The sequence below is a fragment of the Alligator mississippiensis genome, chromosome 6 (assembly GCF_030867095.1).
Source record: "Alligator mississippiensis isolate rAllMis1 chromosome 6, rAllMis1, whole genome shotgun sequence".
In the NCBI taxonomy this organism is placed as follows: Eukaryota; Metazoa; Chordata; order Crocodylia; family Alligatoridae; genus Alligator; species Alligator mississippiensis.
In genome coordinates, this window is record NC_081829.1 from 4,935,282 (window position 1) to 4,955,701 (window position 20,420).

Genomic DNA, 20,420 nt, shown 5'->3' on the forward strand with positions numbered 1-20,420 from the left:
AAGTGAAGGAAAATAAAAACCAAACCAAGAAGGAAGCCAGCGTGTTAATAAAATGCCACTGGAACGCCAGAGCCAGCTCCATGTCACGTATTAATAAATGTATGTTGTATATTAATATAAAACATATTGTATAACACAACACACATTCATTACGTACGGTATATACAACACTTTCAATTGGACTGTTAAAATAGCAGCAATGGATAGCAAGACCAGGAACGATGCAGTATGAGACTAGCATGCAGGTAAGCTGCAGCTGCAGATTGGTGGCTGTGCACTAGCAATGTGATGGCACAGCTATGTTTTCTCATCTACAATGAATCCCAGTGATTTCCGGATGCGTTCTGTCCCTAGCACCACTCTGCGCTCCCACTGTACATCTTGCCTCCAGGTCCCGTGCACCCAGATCCTCTATGGAGCTTGCCATGTCTGTCTTGCTTACCTTTTGCTCCTGGATCTGGGCTTTCACCACTTTGTACTCTGCAGATGGAGGTTTCTGATTGGAGATGAGGTCCTCGGTGTCTGCCAGCCAGCTCAGCAATGGCTCCAAGGCATCTTGGAATTTCCCACAATGCAACAGGGCCTCTTGCAGCTGTGCAATTCTCTGTGCCACCTACACGGTACAAACATGCACATCGTTAGAAGCACAGCGCTCGCAGCTTCCACCAGGAAACAGAAGACACCAATTCCCCATTGCTAGGTGACTCTTCTACGTTTCAACGGTTCTGCTCAAACTACTCGTCGATGTTGCAGCAAACCTACGATAACATCACGCTACACCCTCCGTCGGGATCCCCCTCGCCTGCAATGCCTACCTTTTTGTTGAGAGTGTTCCAGCGGGTGTTGATCTCCTCCATGTCATGTTCCAATCCCTGCACATCACAGTTTTTCCCTGCGCTCTGGATGAGGCCCTGACCAACTCCATTCACTTGCTGCAATTTTAGCTGAAGGGGATCCACTTGCTCCTTCTGAAACAGCTGGACAAGGAAGGGGAAGTAGGCATATTTATAAGCAGACTTGCTCATCCTCTATGTCCTTACTGAGCACAGCTCCATACTTTAAAAGATACATTTTAGGCTACCGTTTCCAGCCATCTCTCCAGAGCCAGCCTTCCCCATTTGTTTCCTATGCTGCACTTACATGATTCAAGGATGTTAGGTTCTTAGATTGCATGCAATGAGTACTCCCCTGTCTGTGGGTGTCCCTGGCCACCCAGTGTTTTGCATCTCAAGCTGTTCAATCCCATTTTCAAAGCATGGGTTCCAAGGACAGAAAAGTCACAACTCCCAAAAGTTTAAAGGTAGCCAATTGTGATTAACACCCAAGACCTGGTCAAATGTTTAACAGCAGGAATCAAAGCGACTCCAAGTGATGCGGCTGAACTGGGACATGATGGGCATGAGGTTTTGTTAATGATTGAAATTTAAGCCGCTGGGAAACTAGCTGCATTTCTAAAGACAAAGGCAACAAGACAAAGGCAATGGACGATTAATGGGTTAGTCATTTATCTGAGATCTTACCACATATTCGGCACAAGGCTAATCTGGAAGCCATATGTGGGAAACATTTAAAACAACAAGAATTTGGGGGAATGAAGCAACCTTGCTATTGTGAGCAGAGAGAGCTGGGAAAATCCTGTTTTGGTGAGAGAGATAAGTGCCCTTATCAAACCTTCAAATCTGCTGTAATTACTTGATGACAAGCCAGACTGTAGCCACCTGCATTCGTTTCCTTTCCACCACAACAGCAAGCCTTTGGCCTCAGCGAGAGAGGCCAGCAAACCAAGGCCACAGCAGGCAGAAAACAGAGGCACGTGAAAAGCAAACTCTTGAGCAAAAAAGCAGGAGGCAGAACCGGCTCTGTTGCAGCGTGACAAAGAACGCGCTCCAAAAATGGGAAATAGATGCAGATTTTGTTTATAGTGGGGCCTCGGGCTGCCAGCGAACACAGCTCACAGGTCAAACTGATGAAGCAAGATTGGAAAGGATTATTTGCTCTCCTCCATCACAGCGTCTGGAAGGCTGAAGGAGGAGAATGGAGACAGCCGTCTTCACTCTTATTCAACTATCTTCTTAAAAAAAAAAAAAGACGGTACCTGAGGATGTGGAAGTCGACAATGTTTAAACAGTTCATTTCAAATACACAATGCAAACCTTAAAAAAAAAAAAAAAGAAAGAAAGAAACCTTTCCAGAAGCAAAGCACGGATTAAGGTTTGAGAAGGTTTCTGGGCACCAGACAGCTGCTTTATCTCCGAAGGGATAAAAGTCAGCCAAACTCTGCCTGGAAAAGACAGCTTGCCTCACTTCTCTTTGCTTCATTTTCAAAAAAAGATGTATTCTTCTGTGCTGAACTTCAGCAACTTAGCTGCAGAATGGGCCTGTGCCAGGATGTTAACCTAAAGAGCGCACTGGGAGAGCGTCCAGGGTTGTGTGCTGGTGCAGAATTATTCTCCCGTTGTAAGTGACGGTGACATGAAATCGCTGATTCCCCAAACACTTCTCCCGTTACTGCTTATATATGGAGCTGCCTGCTTAAAGGCAGCTGAACACATGAAAGGCCCAGACGGAAAAGAGAGAGGTAGTTAGCCCCGTTAGTCTGAAATCACTCAGAAGGCAGGGTAGAGCTGCACCTTCACAGACTAACTAAATAAGATATCTATAGAGAGCACAAGCCTTTGTGAACCCAAGCTCACTTCATCAGGTGCTGATAAGTCAGGCGTGCAAAACCAGACTGCAGTGCACAGTGCCTTTCTTCTAATGCGCTGGCCTAAGCCTTAAATATTAAACTTGTCGTTTTCTAACCAAAGTAGACTTTAAACCTGTTGTTTTTGAGGGGGTTTTGCAGGAGCCCAATGCAAAGTCCCTGATATCTAACAATATCAAAGGAAAGCCCAGAAAGCAAAGCCCGTTTCACAAGGATCGTTTTAAAAAGCAACTGCAATGTTAAGTGCAAATACTTTTCATGCCTTTGTTCTTCTGTGTGTACAAAAGAGTCCAATGTTTTAGTTCACTTCCCCTCACTGTGACTCAACTCGGAAACAAACATTTCATGTGCAATCTAGATTTTGCACAGAAGAGCAGGGTTCTTGGAGCTGGAGCTGGCGAACAACCCTTTAAAGGGGCTGCATCTGTTTAGATACATGTCCCTCTCCTTTTGAGAAATACTTTCCAGAGACTCTCTTTGCATTCTACTTTGTTCATCTCATGGATGACTGCATCCTGTGATCTCACTCTGCTTCTTAACCCCTTTATCTCTGAACACAAATGCAGCCCGCCTTCGGCAATTCTCTGCCGGCATGCTGGTGCTCTGATGGAACCAACAATGCAAAGGCGATGTCCTTCGTAAGGGTGAGATGCAAGCCTGGAAGAGCATTTTGCTTGAACATTACCTTTATGTTAATAAAGGTATTATTCATTATTACACGGCATTCCCCTGATGCAAGCGCTAAGCTCATCAACTGCACGAGCGGTAGTGAAACCGTCGCTGGATCAAAGGGGTTAACAACTGGAAAGGTTTCTTATAAAATATAGTCCCACTGGAGAGGCAACAATGAAACCGAAGCAGTAAATCCAGACAACAGCCCCATGATGTCAATACCTTCATGTCGCGTTTCCTTCCCTGATTTACTGGCCGGAGTGGCAGAGCCTGGCACTTCAATCAAAGGAAACTCCTTGTAAACTGACCTCTCCTCTCCGCCCTGCTAGGTCCCCAACCTCTATTTCAAAGCATTTCTGAATCTGTGGTGCTCGTGAATTTTTGTAATGGGTGGCAGAGCACAAAGGATGAGGAACCGCTACTGAACGGGGCTGATGTGCTGAGTAACTTGTGATGACTGCTAAGTGATCATTTGGCTAACCTCCGCGGCTGTAAATGGGCCTTCATTTACCGGAATACCAGGAACTGAAAAAAGTACCCACCCTCCTAGCCCTGTTACAACCAATTTTCACATTAAGTGGGTTTTAAAATGCCAAAAGGAACTTGACTCCTATTTTTTCCTGGCGTTTCAGGACTTTGCTGCACAAACAAACACACAAAGCTCCCCCGAAGCATTAATGCCACGCAAGTGGTGTTTTCACCCAATTTGCTTCACGCCATTTCCTCTAGTAACAAATTTTCTACTTGAAATGCTGCAACTACCCAGCTCGACCAGCGAGAAGAAAATCTTCCTGAAGCAATCCATAATTTATTTCTGAGGGAGCAGCATGTATTTCAATAAACCAGTCACTTGAAAAGTTTTACATAATCAAGCAAATCTCTTTTATCTCCCATATTTATGACAACCTTTGCGCCTCCCTAAACCGTACGCTTGCCCTCCAGATCTCAACGAGGGAAGGAAGGGAAGCTACCTCAACCTTTAGGTTGCAGAGTGTGGACAGAGGAGACGGCGGTTTCTGCGTGCATCCCACAGACTATCAATAAATCATCGGCTGGGTGAGAGTCCACCCTCCCCTCCTCCCCTCACCCTGGCCAAATAAAGTGATTGTGTCTGGCACACCCTGTGTTAGTGACTGAGTAACAAATACCTCGTTATCTGGAACTAATCCATCTGTTAAAGCAGGAGGCCCATCAGCAACAAGAGGCATGACAGCAGGCCCCTTTGTGTCGGGCACTGTGGCAGTCGACTGCTTCCCTGCAGGTGCTGCAGCAGCAAGTTCTTTTCCTTGGAGATCTGGAGCTGGGGTGTCTTCCAACCCCAAGGTGGCAAGAGCGGGCATTTTGGCCCTGTGCACAGAGGCACATGATGCTACAGGTGTGGGGACAGCAGCAGAAGGCTCCTCCAGGACAGGAATTATAGCAGCAAGCTCCTCTTCCCTGCTGAATGGCAGGGCTGTGGTCAGCTCCTCCATCCCAGCTGCTTTGAATGCATGCTCCTCTGAGCTGGGGTCTGCCATGATGCCAAACTCGTCTGTGCTGGATGCTGTGACGTTAGAAAACTCCTGCTCCTCTGAGCTGGGGTCAGCCGTGATGCCAAACTCCTCCGTGCTGGACGTGGTGATGTTAGAAAACTCCAGCTCCTCTGAGCTGGGGTCAGCTGTGATGCCAAACTCCTCCGTGCTGGATGCAGTGATGTTAGAAAACTCCTGCTCCTCTGAGCTGGGGTCAGCCGTGATGCCAACCTCCTCCATGCTGGATGCTGTGATGTTAGAAAACTCCAGCTCCTCTGAGCCGGGGTCAGCCGTGATGCCAACCTCCTCCAGGCTGGATGTGGTGATGTTAGAAAACTCCTGCTCCTCTGAGCCGGGGTCAGCCGTGATGCCAAACCCTGTGCTGGACACAGTGACAGTAGAGAACTCCTCTGCTCCTGAAACGTCAGGGGGAAGATCGGCTATACCAGATGCCATGGCAAGGGTGGCAAACTCCTCTGGACCTGGCAGCACCATACTAGAAAACCTTACCGCTGGAACATCAGACTCTAGAGCAGGTTCTTCTGCAGCTGGCCATACACATGGAAACTCCTCTGTGCTGTCTAGCCTGGCAATGCCCAGCTGCTCCAGGCTAGTGGTCATGGCTGAAAGCTCCTCATTGAAAGCAACCATGGAGGCAGGTTCTCCTGCACGAGACTGAGCAGCAGAAATGTGCTCCGCAGAAACTGGAGAGAGAGTATTCCCAGCGACACCACTTACTAACCGATCTGCCTGGCTATCTTCAAACAAGGAGGCCAGGTCTCCTGGCTCCAAGATGTCTACTGCTAGCACGGAGGCGTCCAGCTTTACCTGTACACCTGTTTGCGAGGCTTCTTCCCGACCCACACAGGCACGTGCGGAGACCTCTTTGCAGCGATCGGGCCCCAGCCGCTGACACAGAGGCTCCGTCTCAGACCTCAGGTCCTCGACAGATTGTGTGGATTCAACTTGTGCCTCGGAGCCCTGCTCTGGCAGTGAATCGTTTTGAAAAGATGTCTGGGAACAGTGACTATCGAAACTTTCGGTGTCGTGAATTTGGCCCTCAAATCTACTGCTGTCCTGTTCCAAGTCCGAGACTTCATCCTCAGAAACCAGTTCTGGGACATCCCAGTTGGAGAAGTTGGTCCTTTCGGACACAAGCGGCTCGTGCTCGTCTTCCACTCTGACAGCAACCATGTCTCGTGGCAAGTAAGCACCCTGCCGGGAGACCGGTCCCTCGGCCCTGGCAACAGGAGCCAACGGCCGAGCGTGGAATGAATAGGCTGGGGACGCGCGTCCCGGACGCTCCTCGCAGGTCAGCTCCATTTCGCTGTCGGCGACCAGCAGGGCTCCATCATCTTCATCGCCTACCGCAGGAACACTGTGGTGAAGAGCTGTTCCTTCAAAGCCAGGGACTTGGACTGCATTTGCCTCGGGAGCTGCTGTCATTTCATAGTCCAATAAGCCCCCGGGCTCGTGATCTGTCAGGGGGTTGGTTTCGTACTCGTCAGCATCCTCCAGGGAGAGCAGCTGCAGTGACATGGTCTCCGCTGCAATGCTAGGACTCCAAGTCACCACTTCCTCCGAGTCGGCCTGGGTAACGGCAGCGGCGTTGCGTTCAGAGGAAGGCTCTGTGGCGGGCTCTGCTGTACTCACCACCTGAAAACTGTACGTGACATCAAAGTCCTCGAGATCAGACACCACCGCAGAGTCGGATGCGCTGACTTCTAAAGCGACCGCGTGCTGGCGCGCTCCCATGCCGGTCTCTGCAAGCGGTTCTGAGTCGGTCGGCAGCAGATCCAACCCCTCCGAGCCTCCCGTAGAGACCTGAGCCTCCAGATCAACTGAGGCAGCTCCATCACCCTCCTCGTCATTCAAGCACTGCTTTTCTAGCTCGAGAAACATCTGCACCGAATCTGTGTCGGAGAACTGCTCCAGGACGAGGGAGCTGGCGCAGCATTTGGGATCTGGAGCAAAGTCCTCGGCTTCACACTGAACTGCCACATCCTCGGTTTCACGCACGGTCGCTGGAAGAGCGCGGTTTAAATCTCCGCACATTTCCTGGGGAACAGAAGCTAAGCAGCTATCACTGGGCGGTGAATCACCACAGCATACTTGGCGTGGAGATGGGTGGTTAGAGGTCCCCAGGACACTGGCAGGACTGTCATCTGCTGTCTCTATTGTCACTGCTGCAACAGTTAATTGTTCCCTTTCTTCCGAAATATCTGCTAAGCAACAGTTCCTTTTCTCATCTGTCACCAGAACAGTCTTTCCTTTCTCTGACAGCATCTCCTCCTCCCACTCCTCAGCCTCCATCATTATCCATCTCTCATCCTCCTCAAATCTCAGCTCAGACTCAGTTTTTTCTCTAAGGTTGGGGGTGATGAGGATATTCATTCCCGAGTCCAGAAGCTCTTCACTTAGGCAGGGAGAGAGGTTTACAGTTTCCACAGTGCAATCTGCTTCGCTCGCTTCCAGCGTCTCCTGGTGCCTGTCACTAAGACTCCCCTTGATAATGTTTTTCCTTGTCCTCGGCCACGTTGCGCTCGAGAGTCGGTGGCTCCAAGATACACGTGCAAGAGGCATGCCAGTCTCTTCTGGGTTGAGAAGAGGCTGGCTTTCATCCTGGGAACATTCGTAGCAGTCTTCGCTGGATTGTTTCACTTCCTGAGCTTCTGCGCCGCCAGATTTGGAGACGTGCTCCAAAGTGAGCGACTCCGACATAGGTTCCCCTTGCTCCAAATGTCCAGAGCTCTCCGCCGACACAGCGCTCGACTCCCTTTTTTCTTGTAAAGAAGGATTTGAAGCACCAGCTTCTGAGACTTCGCTCAAGGAGGCCTCGATCCTTTCTGCAAATTCAGGGAAATTTGGCGGCATAAACGATTTCCACGATCTCCTGTTCACATTCTCCTTTTTTTCTGGGTTTGGCCGTCTTCTGGGTGGAGCTGGCGCAGATTTGGAGACATCGCTGCTAAGTTTCAGCGCGTCAAAAATGACTCTTTCGTCTAACTTTTTGCTTTCCGGTGCCCTTGATTCAAAGACATTAGATGCTCCCAAAGTCCCATTGCTGGATATAGTGCTGCTGTCCACCTTATCTAGAGTGCTTTTTGAGGGCTGATTCAGCTTAGACCCCTGATCAATTTGTTCGTTTATTCTCATGGTGTCGTATATAGACCTCTGGGGGACATAGCAATCCTCTATATACCCATCCTCTTCCTCTCCCTTCCCCAGGCAAGTGGGATTCTGCCGTAAACAGTCTGGCCTGCTTAGTGGCTTGCCCATGCTTTTGCAATTGAGAATGAAGAAAACAAACCTCAGTAACTTTTTATCCACCGCCAAAAGAAATGCATCCTGCATCAATTCAGAGCCCTTTCGATTCCAGGCTGTAATCCCAAACGCGGCTTGGACCCCCAGGTTTGTACTCCACACCACTCAAACGGCAATCCCCAGAGCAGCAAATTTCCATGGTAGCAAGGATCCCCCCCCCAAATTGCATCCCATCGCCTGTTCAGAGATGCCGGTGGCCCGGCGCCGAGAGAAAGCACGTGTCCTTTGGGGGGGGGGCAGAAAAAATCGCGAGTCCAATAACTCCTTCCTAGGGTTGCTTTTTTAAGGGAACGTTCCTTTCTCCTTGCAACTCCGTCAGCAAAAATCATCCGTGTATGACAGCTCCTATTCAATAAGTACTCCCCATCATCGTTTGTGACAGAAGCTGCGGATGAGTTCGAAGCCGTTAATTTATCCGGAGCGTGCCCTTCTCTAATAACAAAGGCACCGTTTCTCCGGGCGGCTCACGCCTGGCGAGCCCAGGCTCCGACGAATTCTTCTCATTTTCTTCCCAGCTCCAGCCCCGGGACCGTCCAGCTGGTCTGAATTAGCCTCTGGGCTGGCCGCTGGTGTTTTCATTTGAACTGAGCTTGTCGGCGGATATCCCTGCAAGTTTAAACACAGGAAGTTCTTCGTGCGGGGCGAACTCCAGGGCTTCCTGTCTCAAAAACATGCTGGTCCGGGCACATCCCGGCCACCGGCCCGGGGCGCGGAGGCTCGGCTCGGCGGGCAGAGCGAGCCTCTCTCCGAAACGCATCCAAAAATGGAAGAGGGCTGCGTTAGGAGCAGCCGGGGGGCGAGCCGGGCTCTTGCCCCCTCCCCGAAGCCCCCGGCCACTCGCCCAGGCCCTGACAATAGCAGCCCATGGCCAGGCCGGGCGCGGGGAAGGCAGGGAGGAGGCGCTCGCTCGCTCGCTCGCCTGCGGGAAGTTTCCGGCTCGCCTTTTGTGTGTGCCCGGCGCGGCGCGGCGCGGCTCGGCTCGGCTCAGCTCCGGCAGCGGCGGCGGCGGCGGCTGGTGCCCGGCTCGGCGCTCCGCCTCCCCGCCGCCGGCCGCGCGCCCCGCCGCGGCTCCGTGGCATGCATGTCAAGCAGCCGCCGCCAAACTTCTGGCCGCGGGAACAAAAGGCTGGGCGGCGGGGGCAGCTCCGCGCCTCTCCCCGCGCCCGCACGGGCCCGCGCCCGCGCCCGCCAGGTGCCGGCTCCGCTCCGGCTCGGCTCGGCTCCGGCTCCGGCTCCGGCTCCTCCCCGCCCCGGGCTGCCTGGCTCCTCCTCCCGCGGGGAGGGCGCACGGTGCAAATCCCCCGACAAAGGGAAGGGAAGCAACGCCCCGGCCCCGGGCACCCCCCCCCCCAAAATAAATAATAAAAAATAATTCAGGCAGAGGGTCAGCACACGCGTGCACACACACACACACGCGTGCACACACACGCACACGCGTGCAAGGGGAGGGGTGCAGGGTCTGCCTCCGCAACAATAGTTGGGGGCTCCCTTGCCCCCCGCGCAGGGATGGCATCCAACGTCCGCACCGTGGCCGGACGGATGGACACACCTGTGGCTGCAGGGGACAGCCACGCCGCCGTTCGCCCTCCGGCGCGCAAGGGCGTAGGGCGTCGCGTGGGCCTGCCGCGACGAACGGGTCCGACCCCGCGTTCGAAGCGGTTTCTGCCACGCCGGGTGGCAACCAGCGCCACGCTTCAGTTGCACGCGGCGTGCAAAAAAAATAGCCCACCCCAACCACCTTGCTTTTTGTTGGTTCGTCTTTTGAGAAGCAACCTTCACCAAGTCCCATCACCGTTTTCATCTCGCTGCCAGGCCTTTGGCCAGCATTGCCAACGGCTGCTGCGAAAACGGGTTTGAACTTGTCATGGTTTTTAGGCTGAGTAATCGTTTAAAAAAAACAAAAAAAGTCATCATAGGATTTACGGTTCTCCCCCGCCTCGAGACGAGAGACTTTTTTTTATCCCTGGGCAGCCACCGCTCCCAGGCCCCGGGCACATGACAACTTAGCGTGCCCACCCTCTCTCCTTCGCTTGCTCTCTCCCTTTTCGGGTTAGATTTACAACGGCTAAATAGGGCACATTTGAAGCAGTCTTCTGGCGGGGAAAGGGCAGGTCTTGCTATAGAGGTGCTGGGCAGAGACGTTTCAGCCGCCAGCATCTCTAAGCAACGACCCAACCGACGCAGAATAGTGCCCCGCAAGACCAACATCCTGCCGTGCCGTCCAGATGAACCACCGACAGGCCCGAAAATATGAACCCGTTGATATTTATAGCAATAATGCTCCTAAATTCTATTTTAATACAGATCGGCCCATCGCCACGCGCTTACGCGGTGCCCATCGCTGGAGTGTCAGAGCTTCGCAAACATTCCCCTCTCCTCTCCATGCCCCGGGAAGCAATCTCTATTTTACAAGGGAGATTAAAGGCTGGATTTTCTGAAGCGCTACGCACCCACAACAACTCGAGATCAGAGAGAGCAGCAGGGGCTCAGTGTCTTTGAAAACCTTTAGACTTGGCCAAGGTTAGAGAGGAAGCCTGTGGCGCAGCTGTGAATCGAATACAGACCTCCCGAGTCCAAGGGCTGCACACCTCAAAATGCCTCTCTACTCTCCCCTGCTGCCTCTTTGCTGATAAGAGTCGCACGTAAAACCCACCCCTAGAATTAGAAACAAATGTGTGCGCAACATCCTGCACTTGAAAAGCGAAATGGCAGCGAATGGCAACTGCAGAACTCAAGTATCCCCCAAGATACTGCTTCCCTTCTGGAAAACGAAATCGCCAGGTTCAGTCCGGCACTGGTTAAGTTGCCCACGCGGCGCCCCAGAACCGGGCAGCGACAAGAGCAATCTGTGGGTGGACGCTCTTCTTGCTGTAAATAAAAAGGACCAACCCCAAGAACCGAACACCTCTTAGCGACGTACGGAGCCAAAGCATCCTCAAATCAAGTGACGGGAAGCCGAACGGACCACCTGAGACTGCCTTTCAGGAGCATAGTCTATCTTGAGAAATAAGTCCCACTCAAAAATATTGGTCCTCTGGTATAGACAAGCAGCGGGTTATCGCGGCTGGCACAAGACGCTGGACCCAGCTTTGCGGGCCAGCAGTCTGCTTTTTTTTCCCTCTTCTTTTTGCAAGTTCCAAAACCTTTTTAACTCCTGTCTGGCTCGGTGCAAAAGCACAGATTTTTACTGTTCAGGGGAGAGAACAGGTCTAGCCTTACTTTAATAATTCGACACAGCTGAAACAACATGAAAAAAGCAGGCCTCATAGTTTCACCACTCCCCCACTACACCACCACCACCTTCACCGTTCCAGCGCTCTCCAAGCAGGACCGTTAAGCACTCCAGGGCCCCTTCAGCAAGAGGAATGCCAGGAATCCAGGCTGGGGGCGCTGAGGCTTTTTGTTCCATTATGAAGAATGATCTCGATGTGGAACTGCCAGCTTCGCAGTCAGAAATTCTTTTCCTATTTCCTCACCAAGCCAAGTGCCAAGAGCAGGTCAGTCTACTCCAGGCATCCCCCCATCCCTAAAACCGGCTCAGAAGGGTGCGCGCATCAAGGCAGGTCGGCCAACGTGGAAGCCAACTGTCCCTGGCCCGCCACCGCGGGCAGAAGATCGGATGTTACTTGTTCCGATCAGTCTGATTGAGACCAACAGCAACAAAAAATCAAAGCCTAACGCGGTTCCAGATTGTCCTACAGCTGGGAGCAACCCTATGGCTGGAGAGTCTTCACATACAGGCAGGAGCTCTCAGCTCCAAGGGCTCCACTCGCATTTTCTTTGTGACATGGGGTGTGGAGAGAGGGGTGAGCCCAGGGTCCTCTGTCTGAGTTTTCATCCTTTCAGATGGCTCTGGTATGTGGAGGCCTGCCAGCAGCAATCTGTTACTGAAATAAACCCCTGATAGCGCTTCCAGATTCTCCTCCCCGGAGCTCAAAAATAAAAAATAAAAAAGTCTGTTCATTTCTCAGCTACTCGGGACCTATAGTTTGGTATTTAGGGGAAAGAACATGGGAGGAGGAACCCCAGACGTGGTCCTCGTTTCATTTTACCCGCCCTGTTGTGAACCCACGCTCGAGCCAGACGCGGGGTCGGTTTCCCCTCGCTGGACTATGAGGAAGACGCTCGCTGGTTTGCAAATTCCTTGAGTGCAATGAGATGCCAGCTCTCCCTGCAGGAATCCTGCCTGCGAAGGACAGCCAGATGGGCATATTTTAGCTGTCTTCTGCCTGTGCTCTACACCAAGGCACCCACCAAGATGCCAGCTCTCAGTGTGCCTGGATAGGCAATCGCTACAGGGCAATGCCAGAATTCAAGGACTGGGCAGAACACAAGGATGTGCGCGACGGGCTTATCTCATACCTAATTCTCCCTCAAACTTTCCTTGTTGGCCTCTCCAAGACGCTCTGCAGCTCCGCCGCCCCCAATGTCTCTGCCCTTTCCATCCCCTGCCAAAGAGCATCTTGCCAAAGATCATTGCCCCAATCCTCCCTCATTGATATTTGACCGTCCAGTCTTTTCAAGCTCTCTCTGCACTAGGTTCGGTCTCCCACTTGCCTCAACTCCTCTCCATTTAAAAATATGAATTACGGTCTGATATCTAGGCACGCAATGATGGACAGATAGCAGAACTACCCCCATTCGCCTGCTTCCTCCTTATTCTCGATCCCTCGCCACGATTCCCCACGTATCCTATTGTTGTTCTGTGCTTTGTCCCAACCAGATTAATTAATTGCGACGCTCCTATGTGCTACGGAGCATCGTGTGTACTCACCATGCTGTATAATGTTATAATTTGCTAATAATGAATTCCCTCTGCTAAAATGCATTCTGAGGCTTCTTCAGACTTAAAAGCAGCTGAGTTACAAAGAGCTGTGCCAAGAGACCCCTGTGAAGTGGGAGCACCTGCATGCGGGCCTCTCTGGGTCCGGGGCTCTCCAACATTTCTGGTGTCGGCTGTTTCTCCAGAGCGTGGCCGTCTCGTGGGCCACCTGCCCTCCCATTCACAACTGCCTGCGTTACATCACCCTATTTACAACTGCAAGCCATCCCGCCAGCAACCACAAAAATTGCTTACGAGGAAAAGTCTTATTAGGTGACCCAATATATTTTTAGCTTTCTTATCATGCAATCTAGCAGAGGGGAAACAAGGCATCTGTATTATGAGAGCGGCCAGTTCTCTGCAGATCACCTGGAGACCCACGGACCGGCTCAGGATCCTCTGATCTGCATGACACTACTGGGACAATCCAGGTGCAATTGGAGTGCTTTTCTCTTGCCAGCTTCCTCTTGCCCTCCAGGCCCACTCGAGCCCTTTCCAGTGTCAGCTGCTGCTTCCTCGCTCACTTGATGGCCAGATCGAGGGGAGCCGAATGCTCCGCGCTCTGCAGGCGCTCGCCCGCCCCAACCCCTCCATTTCCGACACAGTCGGGAGCACAGATGAGTGGATTGACTGAGAGAGAGGACAGAGCCAATGATGGGACGCCCATCTGAGACCTGGGGGGGGACCCGAGTCCAGTTCCCTCCCCGTCACAGTCCCAGTGATCTTGGGTGAGACCTTTTGTAGGTGTGCCTAGTTCCCAATAAGACCCGCAGGACTGGAAGAAGACAAGGAAGAAAGGGCATTTTAGCCGAAGGAACTTGGGAGGAAGCAAGACAAGGGGAACAAAATCCGACTTTCCTCCCAGTACCGTGTTGGGAGCTGCCCATCTTTCTGAAACGCTTTTTCGGGCACGTCTCCTCCCACCTCTGCAGGGACGGAGCCTGTTCTGGAAATTCATCAGCCAGGAAAAGCCGGCCTCCGATCGGCTGAATCCCAGCGGGGAACGCAAAGCAGGTGTCCACCCAGCGGTCCTGGGGAACAGGTCTTCCAAAGAGCTGTGAGGCCCCAGGGTACAAGTCAAGACTACTCCTAATGAAAAAAAAATCTCACCCTAATTTAAACTCTGCCTTCCACACTCCTATGTTATGCTATGACAGTTTTATTGGGGGGGGGGGGGGATATTTTCTTTTTAAAGCCTTCACTCCCCTCGCTCTAGGGTTGGAAGGATTTCTTTATCTCCGTTTCAATGCTGCTTCTCCTCCTAGATGCAGTTTCCCCACCCCCTAAAAAAAGAAAAATCTTTCATATTGACATTTCTGTGTCTTGCAAGGTTAGCAGCACAGAGTGGCTAAACCCTGGGCTCAAAACATGTTCTAGACAAAAAACTCGTGGGATAATCCCATCCAACCGTGCTCTGGAGGTTATTCTTTTATCTGCCTGGCTTACGGCTGACTTCAAACTGATTTCATGTCAGGGCTCAGCTAGCCTACGGCCTCTCCATAGCAGGCGAGCTAGTTCCACTTATATAAGGCACTGGGTCCTTTCCAAGGTACCTGTGCTGGAGTCTGCATTGCTGAGCAGCAACCCGTTTCCTCCAGAAGTGTTCAAGCTGTCTTAACTATTTAGCTGCAGGGCAGCTAATACAGACCTTGGTCCAATTCTTCCTTTAAAAAAACAAATGAAGCCTACAGCCCACACATTATACCACCGATTAAACACAATCTAACTCGCCAAATACCACGGCACTCTTGTGCTTAATCATTGTGAGACTCCGAGCTCCCACAATGCACGGCTGAGCTTCCACCCACACAAGGAGGTGGAAGAGACATCCTGAAACCGGCCAAGAATAAACCTATTTGAGATGGCAAGTTCAAGGTAAATCCACCTGCCAGGATGGTCTCCCTTTACAGCTTATTTAAAACCAAACCAAAAAAAAAAAATAAAAAATCTGTGAAATGCCATTTTTTGGTAGAGAACTGCTTAGTTTCCCACAAATTGCTAGCAGACAATCCCTTTGTTCCAAAGAGCATATGCTGCCTTTAAGCCTGAGCAGAGATTTGGTCTGTCTGATGAAATGCTGAGACCTCGGCCCCCTCTGATCTACCCGCGCTCCTCCCGGCTGCTGACGGGGCTGATGCCATTCCAGCGCACGCCCTGGAGGAAGCAGCCCGGCAGCAAACAGCTGATTGATTTTCACACCAGGAGAGAGGCAGGCGGGTGTGGTGTGGTGAGGTGTGGCGGGCAATGGCCGAGCAGCGGGGAAGCGTCCTGTTTGTACAAATGAACTTTACAGTGCTCTACATCACAGGTTCCCATCCGGCGCGGCTCCTGTTTGCAACCACAGCGCTACTACTTTGTTTGCACCTCGAGAGCTCCTACCTGGAGACATCCCAGCACTTGGGCCAGAGCCTTGGCATGTAGGTAGGCAGATCCCCAATGGCTAAACCAGGAGCAAGAAGGTGCAGAGAAGGTAAGCCACGTACCCAGCCATCCAGTGAGTCAGTGATGGCAGACAGCAGAGATGGAGTGAATAATAAACTGCTCTCAGCCACCAGTGACTTTCGGGAGTCTCTTCAATCATCTAGGATGGAAGGATTTTAAATAAAGCACTCACTTTTCTATAGTTAGGCAGTAGAGTTGATGGCTGCTCATTAAATGCCAGGGATGACTAACCTAAAATATTACAAGTCGCTCTACGACGCTTTCTTACACCGTGGCCAGTCAAATGGGTACAGTCATTCCCTCACCCAGGAGGCAAGGTATGCCTAGGCTTTCTTTTTTATCATCTTGAAGCGCGCACTGACTGCATGAGAAGACCCAGGGGCACACGCATGCCTGAATATGAGTATTTGCTTGATCATATGCTTTATGCAAGGGCATAGCCCTGGATAAAAACGAGGCAGCGCATCTGCAAGACCAACGGCATCCAAACCCCAACTGGGGCCGAGTTCATCTTCCTGATCCACTCCGCCAGTTTTAAACTAACTACATCCCCTCTCATCCTTCTCAAAGAACCCAGCCTTCCTGGTATTAGAGGAGGAGGTGGGTATTTTTAGTATCTCCTGGATGAGTGGCGAACCACGCACACAGAGTATTTCGTGCCAAAGTATCCATACCACCAGGTTAAGGATATTCCTTTACAAGGGAGACATTCCTACGGTAGTGCTTCCCCAGCCAGGACAGCTGGGGCCTGGCAAAACCACTCGAGCTAGCGTGAGTGGGTGGATTGGGAAGAGTGACCCGAGCTGACTCCCAAAAGGGACTTGTTTCATTACCGGCCTGTTGTTTTATGATAAAACAACCTCCGTCCGCAGCTTTCCCTTCAATTTACTCTTGTCCTTGGCTTTCGCCGATAGGTGCGGTTCTGCTCAAGTGAGACCAAAATGCTTTTGAGTTCCCACTGACAGGTCAAGGTTACCGCTCCTCAGTTGCTTTTAGATGAACAATGGCAAGGCAGTTCTGTTGCCCGTGGGTATCCACAATTGTCTGGGTACCTGTCTGCAATTCCTCTGTGCCAGAGACATTTATTTGTGAGGAACAAGAACACCGAATGCCACTCAGGCTCGACTGCATGTGTCCCTGGGAACAGATTTATTTGCTGTACTCTCCAATTAACAAATCAGGAGTACGGCTGAGCGATGACACTCAATCCCTCTAGACGTTTTCCAGCTATGCCCTGGCATCTTGCTCCCACCGAGTCTGGGATTAGTCCCCTCTACAGTCATCTCATAGAGACTACCAAGGACGCGTCACCCCCAGACCTGCTCTTACCTACCATGGCGTGCAAGCTGAAATGCACCACGCTCACCTAAGCTTTGCTGCGTTCCCAAATCGAATATCCCTTCCCTCAACAGGGGACATTGTGCCTTTAAGATCATTTAACAGCTGTGGGAGAGGAGGCATTTTTGCTTGTGTTGCTGATGCTCAAAATACTAGCCAGGGATACTTTAAGCAGGTCTGGAAAGGGCTCAAACAAGGAGAAAACACTGCCCTCCCCACACCCACATCTCCCTCCTATCCCATCCCCACCCAGCTGCTCAGAGCTGGACGACTGGAAGGAGCCACAGGCATTCTTTGGGGGTCACGTAAGGGTTAAAAATACCACCAGCTGGACCGCGAGATCAGCCAAAGCAGGAGAACAAGTGACAGATTGTCCCCCTCCCTGCTCCATTAAAGATGCCACATTCTGACGGGACACTCGCGCAGGAAATCTCCCTCCCCCTTTCCACCCACATCCCAAAGCCACGGCCAGCAAAGCACACCACGACTTGAGTGGAAAGTTATGCTGGGGTTTCGGCCAGACTGTCAGGTGCTGGACTACCATCAAAACAGCTCAGGAGACTTTGCAGAGGAAGGGAATCTGGGGTTGGGCTCTGGGGACATTGTCTGCAAGCGCAGAAGCGTGTTAATAGACTGGGCGGTTGTCGCTAATGCGCTGATTCAAAAATAATGCGCTGGGTACACGGCTTAAATATTTTGACTCATCCTCCAGCAAATTTGTTGGCGTTCCTCAAGTTCAGGCTTGCAGTCCTGAACCCAGAGTGGACTTTCCTTTCCAAAGTATGCTAGAGGATGTCTCGACCCAGCGCGCAAAGATTGAAAGTCGGGGTGGCCATCCCACCGGTGGCGCGGGCAGCTTGTGTGCGTGGCATGTGGCATACTGGGGAGGGGGCAGAGTAGAAATGCAGAGCAGATGATCGGGCAGGGGAAGGGGACTGAGTGGCACTTGAGGAGGGCATGGGACTCAATTTATGGCACGCTGGCCAAAAAAGTGGGCCTCCGCTGGTCTACGGGATACCCCCTGCTTCGGATTACCTGCGGCGTGAAGTCCTTTAGAGAGGAGCAGAGCAAGAGAGCATCCCTTGGGAGCTGGGGAAGCCCTTTGCCTACTGCCCTAGAAGTTGAGCCCACGAATGTCACGGTCGACTGCAGCACAGACAACTTAAGGGATGAAATGCCATAGTGCAGCCATCCTGGAAGCGAAGCCCTTGAAATGCTGTTTCACATTGTCACCCAGAGCAGCTCCTGTATCCAAGCCGGGCTTCTCTTTGCCATTGCATGCCTTTCAAACCATCTTGGGACAACAGGACCTCTACTCAGAAACCCCGCTTTTCAAACAGGAGTTTTGACAACAGTGCACTCTCTGACTATGAAGGCGAGTGAGCTACTTTTGGGGGCAATTCCAGTGTCCCACTGGGAGGCTTGGTAGATGGCAGCATTGCAACTCTTACCGTGTGGCATGGTTTACCCTCGATCAAGGCACCCGATGGCTTTGGGTACCAAAATCCAGGCACTCCCGAGCTTGCAAGAGAGCCCTTCTCTCGCTGGAAAGCGGCATGGTTTTGGGCAGTGGTCCCCAAAGACCTCACGTGCCACATCTAAAACACAGCGGTTCCAGGCCAGCTACCTTCACAATTGCAATCTGCATAGTTATCACGGATTATTTCCCCCGCACCATCGTTTTATCCAAATGCCGTCCCCTACAACAGTGGCTCTCACTCCATCGGTGACAGATGTACCCAGAGCAAGAACCTCTGGCGTGCAGGCCCCAGAAAGCCAGCCTCGAGATCTGAAGTCAGGCCTGTCCGTGCCGCTGGGGGGGAAGCGCCTAACCTTTACGAGCCTCAGCTTCCTGGTCTTTTAAAACGCAGCTACTCCAACCGATTGATTTGAGCACCTCGCACGGCAGCGTGAAGACTACTGAATTTCTGCAAAGCTCATCGAAAATGGAAAGCACTACGCGAGTGCTCGTTATTAGCAACGCCGGTATATCTGCTAATGACAATGAGGCAGTCTCCCACTCAAAAGGTTAAGAGAATAAGATAAAGAATGATGAAGTGAGCAGCCGCTCTCTTGCCCAAAGGGAGGGGTTGTGGTATATTTTGTGCGCACTTGCGTGTGGGTGGACAGAGCTTGTTGGGCGAGGGAGGGAGGTTGTGCTTGATAGTTGCCAAATCCGTAGCCTATCTCCTTTTACACGGGACAAAGGGGAGAGCTGAAAGGGATTAAGAGAGAGCAGCACCTGAACAGAAAGATGACTAACAGTTTATGGTTTTACCCCCTGACTGCATCATCAGCCCGCGTGGGAATCCTACAAAGAGGGTGCTCCAGGCACGAACGATCTCCGAGTCCCCGGCGACCCTACCTGCTCTACGAGATCAAATGGAAGCACTTTTTGAATGACTGCCGTCTAGGGATTTCTCTCTCTCACATGCACACGCTCAAGTTCAAACTTTATTGGCATGAAAAGCAAACGTTGCCCAAGTTGCAAAGCCCTGTAAATTGAGAAACTCTGGCTTCAAATAACCTGCCCTTAGGGCTTATTGCAAAAGTGAAGGGCTGCGGCTGCTTGGGATCTGGGCGAACGTTCACATTTATCCCAATATGGTCCGACTGTTCCCGTTTCGTCTACCGAGTCTGCAAAGAGGTGGCAGGGAGCCCACCCCGAAGGTCCCACCCAGCCGGGCCTCGAGAGCTGTACTCGTGTCACGATTGACAAGTGGCAGACCAGCGGCAGGGGGGTCAACTGGGGCTCTTGCCCTTGGCATTTCCCCGCACGCAGCTTAACTCCTCTCGTGCTCACTGAGCCCTTGCAAAGCTCATTTGGGCAGCCGGCACGGCAGCCTGAGCATTCCTCTCTCCCCCTCTGCTTTACTGCAGTGATTTCTCTGTAACTGAGAAAAGGGGGGGGAGCAAGAAAGGTGGAAAGTCCTTTGTTGCAGCTGGCTATTGCTGGCTTGAATATAATGATTTAGCCAGCAACTTTAAACCACCGTGGAGCGGATGTTTTGGCCCCCGTCCTTTACGACGGGCTTCCTCAGCAGGAAGAGATAGTGAATTTCTTGAGATGAAAGGATTTCTCCGGCGGCTTCCTGCTCTCTCCCTGGGGTAACGATGGCCAGGAACGGGGTCTTTGTGGAAACCAGGGCCCAAGCTGTTTGGCCTTGCAGGGCACGGTATGGGACCACGATTCCCTTTAATTAACCCTTTGTCTCCACTACCTGGCCTTCTGCCTACCCTCCTTCAAACTACCCCCGGGGCACTCTGATCGCCACGCTTTCATCTGAGCGGGGCAAGATGGAGGAGTCGTCTCTGCAGCACGGAGATTTTCCCCAGGCGCGTTATGCCCCGATAGGGATTTCAACGGTTAGTCAAGTGCAAGTGCACAAATAAAGCCTAGCTGCTCGTGCCAGGCATAAACAGGCCTGGGCTTGTAGATGCTCCTTTGCTACCGCTCTCACGGTGTTCAAGGAGGGGTCGGGCCTGTGTATGCACCTGGGGGTAGAGGCGCTAAGTATTTACTGCCCTGAGATGCAGATGGGGCAAGATCTTGAATAGCAACACATTTCTGGGCTGTTGGTTTCTCTGTGCAAGGCCACTGGAGTCC

General features: G+C 51.9%; 1 protein-coding gene across 13 annotated transcripts in view; it reads right to left on the reverse strand.

Moving 5' to 3' along the window:
- Positions 1–20,420, reverse strand: part of MACF1 (microtubule actin crosslinking factor 1) — a 222,488-nt gene that overhangs the window by 48,482 nt on the left and 153,586 nt on the right. For all 13 annotated transcript variants that reach the window (XM_059729557.1, XM_019498838.2, XM_059729551.1 and 10 more), the window contains 2 exons: positions 816–977; positions 443–613 (listed from right to left, as the gene is read on the reverse strand). In XM_059729557.1, the coding sequence (XP_059585540.1) occupies positions 443–613; positions 816–977 (333 nt within the window). The remainder of the gene's footprint in view (positions 1–442; positions 614–815; positions 978–20,420) is intronic.